The following is a 19,365-nucleotide window of genomic DNA, read 5'->3' on the forward strand; positions in this document are numbered from 1 at the left end:
CGGGACAGGAGTTTTATACGGCAAAAGGAAGGGGAAAGGTAGCAGATGTTTTCAAGCACATGAAACTGTCAAAGTTCGCAAAGAAATATCTGGTTTGGCAAGCCATCTGTACCTGTGGCTTGAAAAGCAGCATTTTCATAGCTTCCGGGACTGTCAACCAAGAAATTTACGTGAAAGAGTGTTTGAATAAACGTCTGCTGCCTTTCCTGAAGAAACACGGTTGTTCCGTACTGTTTTGGCCGGATTTGGCATCTTGCCATTACGGTAAAAAGGCCATAGAGTGGTACGCCGCCAACAACGTGCAGGTGGTTCCCAAGGACAAGAACCCTCCCAACACGCCAGAGCTCCGCCCAATTGAGAAATACTGGGCTATTGTCAAGCGGAACCTAAAGAAGACCAAAAAAACTGCTAAGGGCGAGCAGCAGTTCAAGGCAAACTGGCTTTCTGCGGCGAAGAAGGTGGACAAGGTGGCTGTACAAAATCTGATGGCAAGGGTCAAGCGTAAGGGCTGGCAATTCGGATTTGGAAAAGCGGAAGCCTAACTGAATATTTTTCCTGAATTTTATGCTAATTGAACTTGAAAAAGAAATTTAATTTGATTTTTTAAATAAACGATTTCACCGATTTACACGCGTTTTCCCTTGACCAAATTTTGACCGTATCACCCTTTATGCCTCGATTTGTCTCTATAACCAAAAAGAAGAAACTTCGTGAAGCAGCTTGCCAACAATTTTGTTGTTTCCTTCTACCGGCCCGTGCGACCTTTATTGCAAAAGCAGTTTGTCATGATAAAAAGGGAAGGCTATCACTATTGCACAGTTCGAAAAAGTAGTGTAATTTTCTGTTCAATATGATGCACATAAATGGAGCGTCACATATCATATACGTTTACATTATATATCATGTAAAGTTCTGACACATTTCATGCAATGTAGCAAATATTGTATACAAAAGCCCATCTTTGTAAACAACATTGTTTGCAAGTGGCTCGGTTGCGTGAAATGAAATACAAGCCTACGTGAATGAATGTTTACATCACAATTAAAATTCAGAATTTTTATCTGTGTGCTTTCCATTTCTGATATACACAGCATAAAATTCTGAATTGTGATGTAAATATTCATTCACGTAAATTTGTGTTTCATTTTACGCAAACGAGCAACTTGTAAGCAATGTTGTTTACAAAGATAGGCTTTTGTATACAATATTTGCAACATTTCATGAAATGTCTCAGAACTTTACACGGTTTATAATGTAAACATATATGATATGTGACGCTCCTTTTATGTGCATCATATTGAACAGAAATTTACACTACTTTTTCGAACTGTGTAGCGTTATCATTCGGCTCGTTGATCGCTTGTCATTTTGTCATTTTGGGATATTTTTGATGCCTTGGTCTTCACTGAAATAATTTTTCCTGCAATCTTTGGGACTGTCCAGAAGTTATTGACACTTAACCTTATAAATCATAGCACGAACACGGCACTACCAACAATCAATACGAAACTAACGATTTTAAATTGGCTCACTACTTGGCTAGCCTATTGGTCCCAAGCAAACGATTAACGTATCCCATTCTAGTCGAAATTCTAGTACTACGCAATGTTTGTTTTGATTCGCTATAAAACTTTGACAGATAAAATGAGGGGTATTGGTTTTTCCTATGTTTCGAGGGGTGAATCGATTAGCTTGGGACCGAAGAGAGTACCAGAGCTGAGCCAAAAAGTTGAGCACGTATCTCCGGAACCTTCTGGTCTTAGAGTTACCTCTATGGCACTACTAATCGAAATGACGTCTGAGAAAAAGTTGTGTTAAAAACAAAAATCGGTCAAAAGTCTCAATAATGAACATCAAAAGTGCTTTCAACGTAGACTACATCTTATGGGAAGATACAAGGGATAAATCGTGTATCTAAAATTGCGACCGTCACGATAAGGTGTTAAGTTTTCAACGCACATTACTTTGTCATTTAAAGATAAAATTTAAATCCAAATACCTCAATCGATAGGAAATAACTCTAAGAATCTGCTGAAATTTTCGCTCTCTCATTTGTGGAGAATCGATCGAATGATATCGGTCAGGCGTGGGTTGAGCTTTAATATAAGAACGATGTCGTACCGAAATTCATTTTCACATCGGACAACGACAGATTGCCTGAGGAACTAGCAGCAGCAGTATCGGTAAAATTTGGAAATTTTTACAGAAAGAGTTAAGTTCTTGTGCAGTCATGGAAAAAATCAAAAAATTCCAAAATCAGGAACGGCTGAAATTCACTGCTGATCTTGAGAACAGCAAAATCACAAACAGAAAATCACGGCTGATTTTATTTTACACAGCTAAAATTATTTTGTAATTTTACACGAATTTTCATGCACATAAAAATTGGTTTTTAATTTTACACAACTTGAAACTTACATGCATGTAAAATTAAACGTCACTAGAATTTTACATGTATGGCTTTAGATGGACTCATCTTGTAATTTTACAGGACATTGAGAATTACACACATTTCGCTTTTCGATCGAATTTGCATAAAATCGAACTGATTATCTAATTCTCATTGTCTCATCTAAGTTCTCATTATGCATCGTGTAAAGTTCTGAGAAATTTCATGAAATGTTGCAAATATTTTTCTATACAATCATACAATATTAGGTGCTCTGAGAGTAACATATACGAGCGTCAATTTTGACATAAATTTGAGTCATAATAGACGCGAAATATAGCACTATCAAACGTACACACTTAGAAATACCTAATCTTTCACGTGACGGAATTCATTTTTGACATAAAGAATAAGACGTAAAAAAACATGTCATGTAACATTAAGTGCTCCGAGACTGAAAAGATCAAAAGTACGCTTGATTGAGCTGAATTTTGCGTCTATTATGACTCAATTTTATGTCAAAATTGACGCTCGTATATGTCAGTCTCAGAGCACCTAAATTTACATGATTTTTTTTAAGTGTATACTTTTCGTCGAGAAACGAACTTTTCAGTCTCGGAGCACTTAATTTTACATGACATGTTTGTTTACGTCTCATCCTTTATGTCAAAGGTGGATTCCGTCATGTGTAAGATTAGGTATTTCTAAGTATGTAGCTTGTTCGATGATTAGTCCTGGTCACGGGCATTGGCCACGCTGCAGGAGCAAGACGAATCGGACTGAATTTATCTAAGTTTCATTAAGGACAATTGTAGAACTCCAGTCGATGGTAATAGTTTTAACTCCAAAGGCAAAATTTGCAATTAATTGTTGGATTGCTAGTGGTTAGAACTAGGAATGACAATCGGAAATAAGAAACTGTTGTTGCGTTTGTCTTAGTTTTCTTGCAAGACATCTTTTTAGCATCTGTTCCTCCTGATCATGCTGCTTTCGTGCATCCCAAATGGTTTCGTATTTCATTTTCTTCGGATTGGAGGTTTTGGAATGTTTTACTTCCCGGCTATTACAGGACGGTACGGGGCTTTTTTTCTCGTTTTTTAAAACAACAAAACAACAATCGAATGTCGAGTCAAATGTAAACATTATTTGTAGTGGTGCCAGAATTGATTTAAAAATTTGCTTACCATGCGGCGGAAGGATGTTGGTGGGTGTTTGAAGAGTGTAGAAGCAACAATCAATACGAAACTAACGATTTTTAATTGGCTCACCACTTTAGTAGCCTATTGGTCCCAAGCAAACGATTAACGTACCCTATTCTAGTTGAAATTCTATTACTACACTATGTTTGTTTTGATTTGCTATGAAAGTTTGACAGATAACATCAGGGGTGTGTGGATTCATGCAGAACATGCAGGGGTGAGTGAAATAGCTTGGGACTGCTTGGGACCGTTGTTCTGATACTAAGTGAGCCAAAAATAATAATGATTTTCTTCGGGACCCAGTGGTCTTAGAGTTACCTCTATGGTAGAAGTGTGTTTCTGTAGGTGTTAGCACAATGTGGCCGAGTGTGCTACCCCCTGGGTCCTGAATTTAACCTAGTTTTACTATGTATGAAACTCCAAAATATTTAAATAGGAACAAAATCATAGGTTTCTTCAAGGGGTGGTCACTCTACACACTTATTTTGCGCCAAAAATTTTCTCTGTGCCGAGAGTGCCAGTCATTGGACTGACTTTGTTTGTGAATAATTGTATGTTTGGCAACCCGGTATTTTGACAGTTTTTCGAGAACCCATTCGTGGACGTTGAAGGAAGTCCTGGAATTGTAGAGTGTTGGTTAGGTACAGTCTCTTCTCATTCTGAATTACTTTAATTTGCTTCGTAGTAATGTCCGGTGCGGCCCAAATATTGATGAAACCTTCGGAATCACTTTTGCATTTTTCCGCCCCGATTCGACGTAACCAATTTCATAGTTGGAGGACACGACAGTGGTTTCTCGTTTATTTACGACAACACGTAATGCAGGAAGGGGGAATCTTTCCCTATGGTTGGTCCATGGAAATCTTTGATATCAGTGACTGAGTATAATTGTATTGCTATTTATTTTTCTCTCACGCTAATTTTAATCTGTTGTCGTTATATGGAGTTATTCAGATACATAGTAACACCAGTTAAAGAAAAACCGCAATAGCTGAATAAAAGTGACTCACTCACTGAGTAAGTATCAGCGGGCTTGTATAAAATAGTGATAATTATTGGCTTATATTAATCATTGTCAAACCCACGATTTCAAAAACTCAACATATTCGAGGGAAACATCTCATTACTGCAAACAATTACTGACCCCATTCCATTGCATATAAGCACTGAATAATGCTAATTAATATATTGTTAGAACTAGTAGTGCTGAATTGAAGCTGATTTAAGGCTAAAGAAGACTATATAGTTGCTTCGGGAGTGTCTACGGTTCATAAACATGTTTTAAAAATTGTATGGAAATTGCCCACTCATTTTGTTCTCTTTTAAAATCTGATTGCGTGGTTTCAGGACAGCCCTTCGGCGTTTGCTTCGTTCGACTGTCCATTGACCTATAGTTACTATTTTTTTCCATGATTTGTTTTCCGTCGATCTTGTTTTCCGTGCTGAGCACCAATGCTACCGACGCCAAGGAGGCAGCTCCCACACCTGGACCCTACCTATCGACCCATCAACTCATGAACCGGGGACCAACGGCTTTACTTTCCTTTCCGATGGAAGGCGTGATCAGAGATGTTATGCCTCAGAACATCGCCGACTGGAATTGAACCCAGGCCTGCTGGGGTGAGAGGTAATCACGCTTACCACTACACCACCAGCGCCGCTCTATAGTTACTATGTGTATACAAAGAATCCCATGACACAAGAATAGTGCTGGGCAAATTATGCGACGTCATGGCTTGTGCTTCCAATGATTGAATTTGATTTCTATCACCAGGTTCGCAAATGTTTGAAAATAGAAATGGTTTATTTTTTCAGCCAACATAGGCAACAAATGCTAAATAATAATTTATGGGAGTTTAGTGGCTTCTTCCTAACATTAAAAAATCCACTTAAAGTTCAATGACATCCAATATCCAATTGGGATTTGGGACCAATACGCTAGTCAAGTAGTGAGTCAATTTAAAATCGTTAGTTTCCACCGGTTGCTATTACAAACCGGTGGAAACTAATGATTTTAAATTGGCTCACTACTTGACTAGCCTATTGGTCCCAAGCAAATTGATTAACGTTCCCCTTTCTAGCAGAAATTATAGTACTACACTATGTTTGTTTTGATTCGCTATGAAGGTTTGACAGATAAAATGAGGGGTTCGTTGATTTTCCAATGTTTCGAGGGGTGCATCAATTAGCTTTGAACCGAAGATAGTTTCTTTGGAACCTACTAGTCTTAGAGTTACCTCTATGCTATTACCATAGAGGTGACTCTAAGACCAAAAGGTCTCGAAGAAACGTGCTCAACTTTTTGGCTCAGCTCTGGTACTATCTTCGGTCCCAAGCTAATCGATTTAGCCCTCGAAACATTGGAAAATCAACGAACCCCTCATTTTATCTGTCAAACCTTCATAGCGAATCAAAACAAACATTGTGTAGTACTAGAATTTCGACTAGAATGGGGTACGTAATCGATTTGCTTGGGACCAATAGGCTAGTCAAGTAGTGAGCTAATTTAAAATCGTTAGTTTCGTATTGATTGTCGCTATTACTCTCTAGCTAAATAAAGAGTAGTTGTTGGCCGAACGTCACGCCATCCACGAACATGCGCTCCAAACATTGTTGGACGTCGGCTTCACTTGATTCGTGCAACGGAACCGAAAGATGTCGCCACCGGCCGCCATCTGTACTGTCAGTCAAGACTGAAATGCTCGCACAGCGCATCTCGGTCATTATGCCAAATAATGGCGTGTATAAACAAATCAAACAATCTACAATTAGCTGGACGGGTGTAATGTGTAATCACCGTCACTTCTGCTAATGAAATGGATTTCCTAACCGATCATCGCTTCACCCCCTTCGCCGTTTTCGTCTGCGATGACACGACTGTGTCGTTGATGGTTGTTTAATGCCACTAACGATTCCTACATATGTCGGTGATCATCATCGGAGGAAATGCTTCCAAACTGTGTTGATGGAAAATCGTGAGAGTCTGAGTTGGCATCCCACACCGGGGCTTACAATGGAGTTTTATTGGCTGTGGAGTTAAGTGGGAAATAAGAGTAATTATCTATAACTGAGACTATGCTAAAAACGTATGTTATATTTGGTAACCGCCAAGGTACCATGATGCAATCCGTCAATCGAGAACTGTCGCAAAAATTCAAACTATTGTTTTAAAATGAATCAATGCGGCAACCGTTCGTTTTCAACGTACACTGGATCGGTGATCGCGCATTATAATGAGGGCATTGTATTCCACTTTTCCGATTCCCATTGTGAGAAGTGCGGTGACTTCGGTGTCGGTGATGGAATTCCGTAGAAAAAGTAAGGCGCGATGATCTACGATGATTGATAGCCGCGCATGCTATTGTTTATTAAATACGATCACATAAACAGCTCTGAGCGGAGTTCTGAGCATTTGCAACGGCTAATGCGATCGCTAACCTTGACAGTGGATGATTTTATATTCTCAAGGGGAGCGGTTTTGATCTCAGAAAGTTCGAACATTGAATAGGTAAGTCGTTTTGTTTCTCCCTGACTTATTACGTTCCCACTGAAACTTACGCTTGCTCTCAGCTTAGTGATCTTTTGAGCCGTTATAAGTCGCAAGAGATACGCAAAACATTACGCAATCAACTTGTTTCTCAGCTCAAGATATGCTAACAAGCTCGTCACGATCCAACCCAGCCTCATTCGCCTAACCCGGTCCAGAGTCACCGTCCAACATCAACACAACAAATCCGATCTTGACTGGTTGCTTGCTTGCGTGTGGAATGTGGTAAATTGGTTGCTGCAAAGTGATCATTACAGGTTACTTCCAACCCTGCCACTGGCTGACAGCTTAACGATCATAACCCTGCATGCTACGGATAATTGGTTATTACGTTGATTGCATGGGGATCACATTGCCGGCAGCTATCGGTCATTCGGTTCTAGTTCATTCCCGATAACGATTTCCAGCAATTTCCATCACCAAAATTTGCAGAGTCGATTAATTCCGTTCGTTCCGGTTGACTAATTTTTACCACCAACAAATTGGTAGAATTTATCGCCACCGAACGACCCGTCAAGGTTATGTTGATAATTCAATATGTGTGTAATTATTATCGTGCTCGTGTTCGACGTCGTCGTCGTCGTCGTCAGCCGCGTGATAGCTTGGGCCTTGAGCTCTCCTTTTTTCACTTTTACGTGTCACGCTCCGGTGGCCATATTTTGAAGGTTTGATTGTCTCTTCACGCTCGCCTGGGTTCGTTTGGGGGATCTACCAGCTATATGTTGCCAGCTAAATGAGTAGCGATCGACAGAACGTTGAATAATTATAGGTACACAAACTTACTCAAATGGAATTGTCCGCTGTGGGATGATCTAATGCCCGCTGTATGTGATGGTGAGATTGTTCTGAAGGAAACTGCGCACAATTTAAGGTAATCGAGTAGAATTGAATCGATTGAATTGATCATCACTCACTGATGTGGTTTCTGATGAGCTGAGAGGAATATAATAATCGTTCCAGCGATGACTAAGTATCGTTATTACGATGTCACTCAAGGATTTAAATGAAATGAACTGGAAACAGGCACTACCGGTCATTTAATCTTACAACGATAAGTTTGATGATCTACTGTAATAGCGTTAGCGTTAGCGTTAGCGTTGTTATGATATACTTCGTAGATTGGATACTAGCGACACTCACGTCTCTTCTGAAATTCTCAGTTAGACTACTTTCAGGAATAATGCTGGGGAGTAAACATTGGTTCCAATCTAAACAAGAGTAACAGAAGCATGACTGCCGCTATTCCCGGCCACGCCCATCTTTACCATAACTAGGGATAGGGAAGGAAATGTTGATGTAGTACTTACTTAACGAGAGGCCACCGACTTAGCGACGCCCTCATAAGTGCTACGGATTTGGAGGGTTGGGTAGGGTATTCGGTTAGGATTCACCTCAAGTTGGCGATGCAACCAAAAGTATGTATTGTTTATTTGTTGTTTATTTAATCTCTCGATAGCCGGCTATCGAAAGAACATATTCATTTTGTTTAGTGATCATGAATTTTAAAAGTCATGACGGAGAGCTTGGGATTAAACCCATGATTTTCTGCTCAGTAAGCAAAAACGATCCCTCCAGGGTCATCGAGCATCTCAGAACCATAACGCTTCTCGACAATACAGGACTACGTTTTCGCTTGATATGCAAATAGTTTCCGAGGCTAATGTTTAATATCAAATATACAAATGATGGTGGCGATTTATTGTGCTGTGGAAGAGCTTGGAGTTAAGTCCATGATTTTCTGCTCAGTAAGCAAAATCGATCCCTCATGGGTCATCAAGCATCTCATAATCCACAGCGCTTCGCGTCAAAGTACGAATATATGGATGAACTATCTATTATTGAATAACTATTATTTACGATAATTACATGAAAGAAATAAAACATAAACTACAAACAAAACGTGACAACTAAAATCTCAAAAAGATATTCTCAATATATTTCGCGCAACTAGGAATCTCAAAACAATTAGACGCTATAATGATACTCTGCACTTGTTAGACACAAGAAGAGGCCAAAAAGCAAGCGTCCGACACACAAAACCCGCCAGATCCACTTGCAGTCACAATCAACGATTCTACGAATCGCGAGCGCTCACGAATCATAAAACCGTTGACTGCGACACTCTGAAAGCGAAAATGACAGGCTCCATTACAACATCTAACGAATTCAAAACTCCGAAAATCACTCATCTATAGCTAGTGAGTGGAAGCAACCTTGTATGCAACCATTCTTCATGATACACTATTTCTGTCTATCTTTCTATTAGGCCTGTGGACATGCGTTAGCTTCGAAACTTCTAACCAAATTGGGAAATTTTCCAAATCAGAAAAAAAAACTTTCAAAGGTAATCACAAGTAAAATAAATATTGATTATTTTACGCAAAAACGAGCAAGTAATATTAAATCTCTTGTATCGTATGCTAATGCTTGCAATAATATGCTTAAATAAAATAAAATATTAATAAAATTATATGCAAAATTAACTAGAAGATCATTACTTTATTGGTGAGAAGTTTCTAATAAGCCCTCCCAGTTCCTCTGTATACAGAACAAATCTGATACTATAATCAGAATTGCTCAGTCTGCATGAAGCAGCCGATTGCATCAAGGAAGTTCTATTAACAACCAAGAATTAATCGTTTGAGGTATACTGAAGCATTAAGAAGGTGATATGTGTCACTATAGGAAATCATCATCGTTGCAAATATAAAGGAATTAAACATAACCCTTTGCTTCAGTACCGTCAACCTCCATGTCCATGGGGAGGGGATAAGTTTGATGATCTACTGTAATTAATCAAAAGTAGCTTAACATAGGTTCTCGTATTGGTAAATCAAAGTTAGCCACCGTGGAGAATAGAAGAACTCTGAAAGTGAAATTTTGTCACAAATGCATTTATTTTGCGAAAAAATTATTTAAATAAAATCTGGTTAATGCTTCGTTAGAAGAAAACTTAACTTTGCTTAGTTCAAATAATGGACGCAGTCGTTCAACTCCCCCAACAAAAAAAATCATTGCTTACTTAACGATCCTGCTCACCCCCAGAGGTGCAAAGGGCCTTTGTGAAAGATTTCCATCCTGGGCAATTACTAGCTTTGGCCTTGACATGTGCCCAAGTCAAATTTCGATCAACATTCTTAATTTCACTGTTTAGGCTCCGCCGCCACGAGCCTCTGGATCTGCCTCTACTGCGATGTCGTGCTGGATTCCAGTACTCGCTTGCAGATTTCACGAATTTCTGCCTCTATCGGCTTCTGATGGCACAAACGATGAAGCTCGGAATTTGAGATCCAATTGTGGGGCCACCAGGCACGAATTATGTACCGCAGGCGTCGGTTGATAAACACCTGCAGCTTCTGAGTGTTCTCCGCTGATACACACCATGTTTCACTGGCGTATAACAGCACAGACTTCACGTTCGAGTTAAAAATTCGGATTGTGGTGCGTCGACTGATCTGATTCGCTCTCCATACATTTCGCAAACTCGCAAAAGCAGCTTTCGCTTAATCCGTGCACCTATGCCGCTCTTGGTGCCGCCGTCCCGTCCGACGCTATCTGGCTGCCAAGATATTGGAAACTTTCGACTTTCTCCACTGCCTGCCCAGCTAACGTGAAATTGGAACGGCTTTCCGTGTTGACATCCAACGATTTGGTCTTGTTGACGTTGATGGTTAGACCTGCTTCAGAGGAGCGTTCCACAAGGTCGTCGAGCTTACTCTGCATGTCAGAGCGCCGTTGTGCTAATAACGCAACCTCATCAGCCAAATCGAAGTCGTTGAGATGGTCCATAGTAATAGGTTGCCACAGCAACCCACGGTTCGGTACACGGTCAACGGCTCCAACCATGATCTCGTCGATTACGATGAGGAACAGTAGCGGTTATAATATACATCCTTGCCTCACACCCGCGATTACCCGAATCGGGTCAGACAAAGCTCCGTTGTGCAACACTCTGCATAAGAAAGCCTCATACTGCACTTCGATGAGGTTGACGATCTTATCAGGGACTCCCTTGCGTCTCAGAGCACCCACAAGTTTTCGTGGTTTAGTCGATCGAAAGCTTTTTCGTAGTCAATGAATACCAAGTACAGGGACTCTTGGAACTCATTGACCTGCTCCAAGATAATGCGGAGCGTGACAACATGGTCCACACAGGATCTTCCAGCACGGAATTCTGCCTGCTGTCGTTGGAGAGTCGCGTCGATCTTCTCCTGTATCCGATTGAGGATAACTTTACACAGAACTTTGAGAACAATACACAGTAACATGATGCCTCGCCAGTTGTCGCATTCAGTTGGATCCCCCTTCTTGGGGACTTTTACCAAGACGCCCTGCATCCAGTCGGCCGGAAAAGTCGCGGTGTCCCAGATATTGACGAATAGTTGATGCAACATTTGTGAGGATAGCATGGGGTCAGCTTTGAGCATCTCTGCTGATATGCGATCGACCCCCGGGGCTTTGTTGGACTTCATTCTTCGGATGGCTGCTTCTATCTCCTGCAATGATGGAGCTTCAGTGTTGACGCGAGTAATGCGCCTCACCCTTGGCGGATCATGCCGAGACGTTGATGGTTGGTTGACCGTTGAAACTTCGTGAAGTTGTTCAAAGTTCCAGCTTTTCAACTGGTCAGTAGGGTTGGCTTCATCCTTGCCCCTCTCAGGCGTCGTGAAACATCATAGAGGAGGCGGATATTGCCAGTAGCTGCGGTTTTCTCCCCTTCAGAAGCCACGCTCGCTTGTCCCGTATGCAGGAACGCTTAACTTCCTTCTCTAGAGCCGAATACCGCTGACGGGCCTCGTTCTTGGCTCCTCGGGTCCTTGCTCGCTCTATCGCGGCTTTTGCTTCACGCCGCTCCTCGATCTTCCTCCAGGTTTCATCGGTGATCCACTCCTGCCTCTGAGTGCGCAGCTCACCCAGGTTTTTTCCTTTGGTTTTGTTTTTTCCGTCGATCTTGTTTTCCGTGCTGAGCACCAATGCTACCGACGTGCCAGGAAGGCAGCTCCCACACCTGGACCCTACCTATCGACCCATCAACTCATGAATCGGGGACCAACGGCTTTACTTCCCATCCGAAGGAAGGCGTGATCAGAGATGTTATGCCTCAGAACATCCCGGCGGCGCCGACTGGTATTGAACCCAGGCCTGCTGGGGTGAGAGGTAATCACGCTTACCACTACACCACCGGCGCCGTTAGCTCACCCAGGTTGTTCTCGCTTGTTTTAATAAAGACATTCTTGATGCTCGTCCACTGTTCTTCTACGCTGCCACCTTCCGGAATATTGCTTCAAGGACACTTGCATCCGCAGAACGTTATTATGCACAACCTGAAAAGGAAGGCCTAGCGTTAGTCTACGCATTGACGAAGTTCCATAAGTATTTGCTCGGACGACATTTCACATTGTTAACCGACCACAAGCCATTGCTGTCTATTTTCGGTTCGAAAAAGGGCAATCCACTGCACACTGTGTGCAACATGTGTCCACCAACGACTTTGGATGTGCAGATTTGTTATCCCGGCTCATCGACCGAACCAATCCATCAGTGGAAGAATTTGTGATTGCAGCACTCACCATGGAAGAAGATTTGGTAAGCATCCTGGCAAACACAACGGAAAAAGTACCAGTTTCCAGCACCAGCACTTCGAAAAGCTACAGCAACAAACAGCACTCGTCAAACCGTTGCAAAGCATATCCATGATGATTGGCCCAACAAAACTCTCTTCGATGCTGAAGTTCAACCCTACTACAACAGACGAGAATCGCTCAGTGTAATGTTCGGCGATACACGGGAAAAAATACGATCTCCAAAATGAGATAAATGACTCATGATTTCATGAACACAGCGTATTTTCATGTTATGAAAATACACCATGAATAATATTCATGATATCATGAGCAACTTTTGCGTAACGCAGCAAACATTCCCAAAATCATGAATCATCCGAGTTGAAATCATGAGCTAAATTCATGGGTTTAACTTTTAACCAAAAAATGTAAAAATAATAAAATAATGCAACAAACTGGATTCGAACCAAGAACCTTGAGATCACTAAACCCACACTTTGACCACTAGACTATCAGTCCTTGTATAAAATGGAAGGCAAAAGGCGAATAGCAGATGCCTATGTAGTTCGGTTTATGAACACGGTTTGCCAAGTACGTGTAACGCTTTTAGCGGTCTTGATTCCTCTGCATTATGAAATCATGAATTTCCATCCCGAAATCATGAATCATTGCTACGATTTCATGGGATGGCTAGTTTTTTCATTTCATGATTTTTTATTCATGAAAATGGAATCGGATTTGTTTCCGTGTAGATTCGTCGTTCCCAACATGTTTCGACGAATTATCATGCAACAATTCCACCGTGGTCATCCAGGAATGGTTCGTATGAAGGCAATTGCAAGAAGCTTTGCATACTGGCCCGGTATGGATAACGAGATCGAGGAATTCGTCATACGCTGCGCACCATGTCCCACAGCTGGTAAAGCTCCGACGAAAACGACACAAGAATCGTGGCCCATTCCAAGTAAACCCTGGTCCCAGATTCACATCGACTACGCAGGACCTGTAGATGGTGTCTACTTTCTGGTGGTGGTCGACCCGCACTCCAAGTGGCCTGAGGTGCACATAACCAAATCGACGACAGCGAAAGCCACCATCAAACAGCGAAAGCCACCATCGCTACGTTTGGTGTACCCGAGATAATCGTATCCGACAATGGCACTCAATTTTCAGGACACGAATTCCAAGTATTCAGCACCAATCTCGGTATTCGCCACATCCGCACCCCACCTTAGCATCCACAATCCAACGATTTGGCTGAAAGATTTGTGGACACCGTGAAAAGAAGCCTTCGGAAAATTCGTTCGGATGGAGTAGAAACGCTTGAGGAAGCGCTGCAAACATTCCTGCAAGTATATCGCTAAACTCCAACCAACGATCTTGGCGGAAAATCCCCTGCTGAAATGATGTTCGGTAGGTCGATACGCACCGTCTCATTGCTGCTGCAGCCTAGCAAGCACACCATCACATCCAGAGACAGACAAAAGCAGAACGTCGCTTTCAACAGAAAACAGGGCGCATTTAAGAAGAGTTTCCAGCATGGCGATTTTGTGTATGCCAAGGTTTATCAAGCAAATTCTTGGCAATGGGAACCAGCGACGTTCATCGAGAAGGTAGGAAACGTTACCTACAACGTTTTTCTCGGAGATAGACATAGGTTGATCCAATCGCATGCTAACTAGCTGAAGAGTTGAGTTCAAGAAACCAGTCCATCAGTACACGAGTTTGGATTGACCGTTCCAGCAGCAGCCATTCCTCCAGAAGAACCTGCAACAACACCGCGTTTAGAGGAACAAATTTTGGACGACTCAGAAATTCTGGAGTTAACGGATTCAGATTTTTCCAATCCAACATTAGACTCCGAATCTGAAGGTATTGACGATCCAGAACCAACAGATGCAATTGAGGAGGCAGCCCATCCGAGAACTCCACTCTTGGAATGAGGACGGCGTATGATTCAACTTCCGGCCCGTTACAAACCCTACTGGATGACAAAACCTTAGGGGGGAAATGTTGAATCATAACAATCACTGGAACACTATATAAACGGTGCAATTGAAAAGTATTGAGGCATGATACGTTAGACCTTGAATAAAGAAACTTTTCTAGTATTTATCAAGCTATCTTTCTATTCCGGAATTTCCTTCCGGACACATCAAAAACCAACTCAAGAGCCACATGTGAAAAGGGCATACAAGCTTTTTGTAAACAAACCTTTGTAGGCCCTTTTCTCACCAACCAAGGGCCTCCCACGTAAACCAACAACATCATCGGGAAGGAGAAAGCTTCCCCTTACCGGTGATATTGATGGTTTGCGTAGGTGAACATTCGGTTGGCGAGAAAAGGGCCTACAAAAGTTTGTTTACAAAAAGCTTTCATGCCTTTTTCACATGTTGTTCTTGAACTAAGTTTCAGTGATGAAAGTATAGGCCTTTTTAATGCAGCACCAACGTAGAGTGCACCACGCGAGTTCGAGAGGAAACGTCAACCAAACTGTTTGTTTACATCAGAAGAAGGATTTTTCCCAACGCAAATTAAAGCATTTTTCATTGAACATCTTGCCAATTTCCATCAGTAATTGTGTTATTTTACAATTTTCCACACATCTGAACTGATTTGCACCTAAACTACTCACACACAAGAAATCCGGAAGATCATAACCACCAAGGCACTATTGTAATTATCAATTTTTCTTAACAAAAACATTCCTGAACACTAGCAGGATCCTTGCAAAAATGATACAGAATTAAATTTTTCAACTATGGATCAAGTTTTGGAGCATTTCAGATGAATCAATTTATCAGGAAAAGTAAAAAAGTGTTCCGCTTCCTACACGCAGAAAAAAATATTTTAAACGTAATAATATTTGACGTAAATTTAATAAGAATTTCATTTTGTTTTGCCTGCAAAAAGAAATCATTATTATTTCAACAATCCAGTATCTTTGTTTCTAAAAACCCATGGATTGTTAAATCAAAAAGAAATTATGTTCGAATTTACAAGAGAGCTTTTATGGTTTTGACGTAAGCTGTCAAATTTGGCAGCTGGGTCAACAAAAAAATATGTTTGTTTTTAAAAGAGATTTCTTGTTGATTCAATCAATTTATTTTATTTAGACTGACAATATACGCAGTAGAAATAAAAATATGTTTATTGTTTCATTATTCAATAATTTGGGATTATTTTTATGTTTTGTTTCCTATTTGTAACAAACAGAATAACAATTGAAACCTTTCTGAGGCATAAAATCTCTCCGGTTCATGAGTTGATGGGTCGATAAGTAGGGTCCAGGTGTGGGATCGGCCTTCCTGGCGTCGGGAGCATTGGTACTCAGTACTGAAAATAAGATCGACGGAAAAAATAAAGGATAAAAAAGAAAAACTGTTTATATTTTGTGACTGCAGCATACTTGCTTACCTCTAGAGCTGAATCAAACGAGAATTTTTTTGTTATTGTTTACATTTTTGTCCGGGTGGAAACGAGGGAATGGTTGGTAGTTATTTTTGCATTCATGGCCCGGGGAACAGACACAACAAATAAATGTTAAATTAAAATCAACTATTGTTTCCTTAATAAAAGAATATTGTTGTTTTTACAATAGTTGCAGTTGAAGAGTGGCTTATTAAAACAAAAAAAAATCTTATTTTGAATTTATTTGAATAAATGTTATCGAAACAATAAAATGCAATATAATTTCAACCGGAATTATTTGTTTAAATACAAATGAAATTTTTTTTGGTTCAATGCAAACAATTTTCTGTCCGTGTATGTTTCACGGCAAACATTTCTGCTCACAACACTCTTTTTGACGTTCTCATATTCACCACCAGAGGTTGAATCGATCGCATAGTTTCTATTAAAAAGGCGTATGAAAACCAGCACAGTTCTTATGACTCAGCTGAATTTACAATTGATCAATTTAGATAGTCAAGTTTTAAACCCACCACAGCATGCTTTTGGCGCTACTGTATATGGACGATCAAATGTAAAATACTGTGGTAGCCACAGCACAGTTCTGTCAAAACCTCAGCATTTTCTTTGATCCATTGCAGTAAAACATACTTTGGCGAAACATGTATGCAAACAAACTTTGATACACTCATAAAATAAATCACATAACCAGTGGAAAATATCCATGTGAATTTCACATAACTTTCATGTGATCATGATCATGATCATGAATTGCACTCCTAAATCACATGAACGTTATGTGTCCAATGAAATCTATATGATTTCTCATATAGAATTTCTAATGCTATGTGATATTCAGGTAAAAATCATTGTTTTTGTTTTTGGAAAAATACTATGTGCGTTCCTAATAGAAACTAAGTGAACACTTTTTTCAGTGTAGAGTCATGGGGGCTCGAGCACTCCTTTTCTTTTTTTTCCTTGATTTGTTTTCCGTCGAGCTTATTTTCCGTACTCGGTACCAATGCTACCGACGCCAGGGAGGCAGCTCTCACACCTGGACCCTACCTATCTAATGGGTCGATTAACCGGGGACCAACGGTTCAACGTCCCTTTCGAACAAAAAGATTGGTTATCCCATAGTAAATTCCATATAAATTCAAATGCTTTGCGCCAAGTCAGTTTCTTACCAAATGAGTTAAAATATAGGGAGGCTTATCAGGATCAGATTTGAAACCGTTTGAGCGCTGTGGAACAAAAATTTCAAATATTACATCACCCTAATGCTTACAGTCGAAATTTTGAGATGCCCACAAAACGGTTTACAGCTCTCTTTCACATACGCTCAAACACTAATGTATCCCCTTCTTGATCTTCTCCTTCCAATCCCGCAGGTTCAACCGCTGGCCCAGCATGGAGGCCCAGACGGCACTGGTGCTAACGATCCAACTGATAGCGCTGTTTTCGATCGCCGGCGCTCTACTACTCTACCTGCTGTGTAAGGTCCGTGCAACCCAGGACGATGGCCACGGTCCGCAGAGGGGCTCGATCTTAGTTACGTGCGCGGACACTGCACTCGGATTACAGGTTAGACCCTCCTTCCTGCTTGATTTCGCAATTTCAATTGCTCAAACAGTACCTCTCCTCTTCGACAGATCTGCACCTTCTTCGCTAGCAAAGGCCACCGGGTGTTTGCCGGTATGAAAGATCCCGTGGAATCCCTACCGGCCAAGCTGCTGAAGGGTTGGATGAAGATGCGTGAAAATTCGGAAACTCCGGTCGCCGGCTCGGTCGTCCCACTGCGGATCGACGTTACCCGGGAGGACATTCTGCGGGAGGCGGCCGAAGCCATGGGAATCCACCTGAACGCTGGCGAACAGGGCATTTTGGCCGTCATCAACACCGCTGGATCGGTGTACCGTGGTCGGATCGATTCGCAGGACTCGCTTCAGTGGGAGAACATGTTCAAGAACAACGTGATGGGCTGCTTAAGGACGGCTAGGGCATTTATCGGTCTGCTGCGCCCAACCCGTGGCCGATTGATACTGCTTGGTTCCGGCAACGAAGACGACGGATTGACGGTATTTACGGCGACGCGAAACGCTGTGCAGGGTTGTGCCGATGCGCTACGCAAGGAACTGAGACCGTACGGTGTCAGTGTGGTAACTCTGGACTCGAGAGGAGTCCCGGCCGAGGCATTATTCAAGGCACCGATACCATACAGTAAGTTTGAACATTGAAGACCATCTCAATCGATAAGTCTAATTTGAAACATTCATCTTTTCAGCCATCTCCGACGAGGAAGGCGTACCGACCCAGTACAGCGCTGAAGTGTTGACCACCTCCGCCCTGGGAGTCATCGAGCGGGCCCTGTACGATACCCGACCCAGCGAATCTTACTGCCTGTCGGTGCCGAATACGAAATTCCAAGTGAAGCTCCCCTGTCGATCGTCGTTCAAGATAACCGGAGGCAGCGGTGGTGGCAGCGGTTGCAAGCAGGAATCCAAACAGATACAGAACGTCTGAGCAGATGATTCCGCTCGGAACTTTCCCCCCAATTTTGTGAGTTGCTCACGTTCTGTATCGCTGCTTGTTGGTTGTCGCTTCTGATGCCTGTCTCGTACACAAAAACAAAAATTATCGAATGTGACGAAAATTGGAGCCAGAGATTTCAAATTGTGCCTTTTTTATATATTTTCCGTTGTTTCCAAATCATCAGAACCGCAGAACCTGGAACTTATTTTTCAAGTGTTGGGTTTTGTGTAAAACGAAATAAAAAAAAATGAAAAATAGAAGAAAATGAGGAATGCAACGAACGACTTCAACGCTCGTTTCTCGTCCAGTGTAGGCTCATCGGAGGGCTGCGCAAATGTCTGAAGGGACGGCTTCTTGTAAAGTTTTGTTTTAAGTCTTACTGATTGTCTTTTTTATGTATAAAAAAATGGTCGAAAATAAAACGAATATGATTTCTACTTTAATGCGATGAGGTTTTCGATGATCCGAATGAATGAATGATGTATCATATATCCATTAGACTGATGCAAAATTTGAAATTTTCACTTCACAGTGCTCAAACGGCTCCAAATTGGGCCCTGATTAGCTTCTCAAAATTTGAACTCATTAAGTGAGAAACTGACTTGGCACAAACCATTTGAAGTTTATATGGGAATGACTATGGAGAAACCATAATTTCGGTTCATATCTATCTCAAAATTCACCAGTTCACTCTACTAGAAAATAATAGCTGAGCTTGTTGAA

General features: G+C 41.4%; 1 protein-coding gene across 2 annotated transcripts in view; it reads left to right on the plus strand.

Annotated features, from left to right (window-relative positions):
- LOC135702531 (uncharacterized) overlaps positions 1 to 19,085 on the plus strand; it is a 123,407-nt gene extending 104,322 nt beyond the window's left edge. For both annotated transcript variants that reach the window (XM_065223611.1, XM_065223610.1), the window contains 3 exons: positions 17,502 to 17,694; positions 17,763 to 18,330; positions 18,395 to 19,085. In XM_065223611.1, coding sequence (XP_065079683.1) covers positions 17,521 to 17,694; positions 17,763 to 18,330; positions 18,395 to 18,633 — 981 coding nt within the window. In that variant the 5' untranslated portion in view covers positions 17,502 to 17,520 and the 3' untranslated portion in view covers positions 18,634 to 19,085. The remainder of the gene's footprint in view (positions 1 to 17,501; positions 17,695 to 17,762; positions 18,331 to 18,394) is intronic.
- The last annotated feature ends 280 nt before the right edge of the window (positions 19,086 to 19,365 follow it).

The sequence above is a fragment of the Ochlerotatus camptorhynchus genome, unplaced genomic scaffold, assembly GCF_037179485.1.
Source record: "Ochlerotatus camptorhynchus isolate MF236.1 unplaced genomic scaffold, CSIRO-AGI_Acam_v1.1 ptg000193l, whole genome shotgun sequence".
Taxonomy (NCBI): domain Eukaryota; kingdom Metazoa; phylum Arthropoda; class Insecta; order Diptera; family Culicidae; genus Ochlerotatus; species Ochlerotatus camptorhynchus.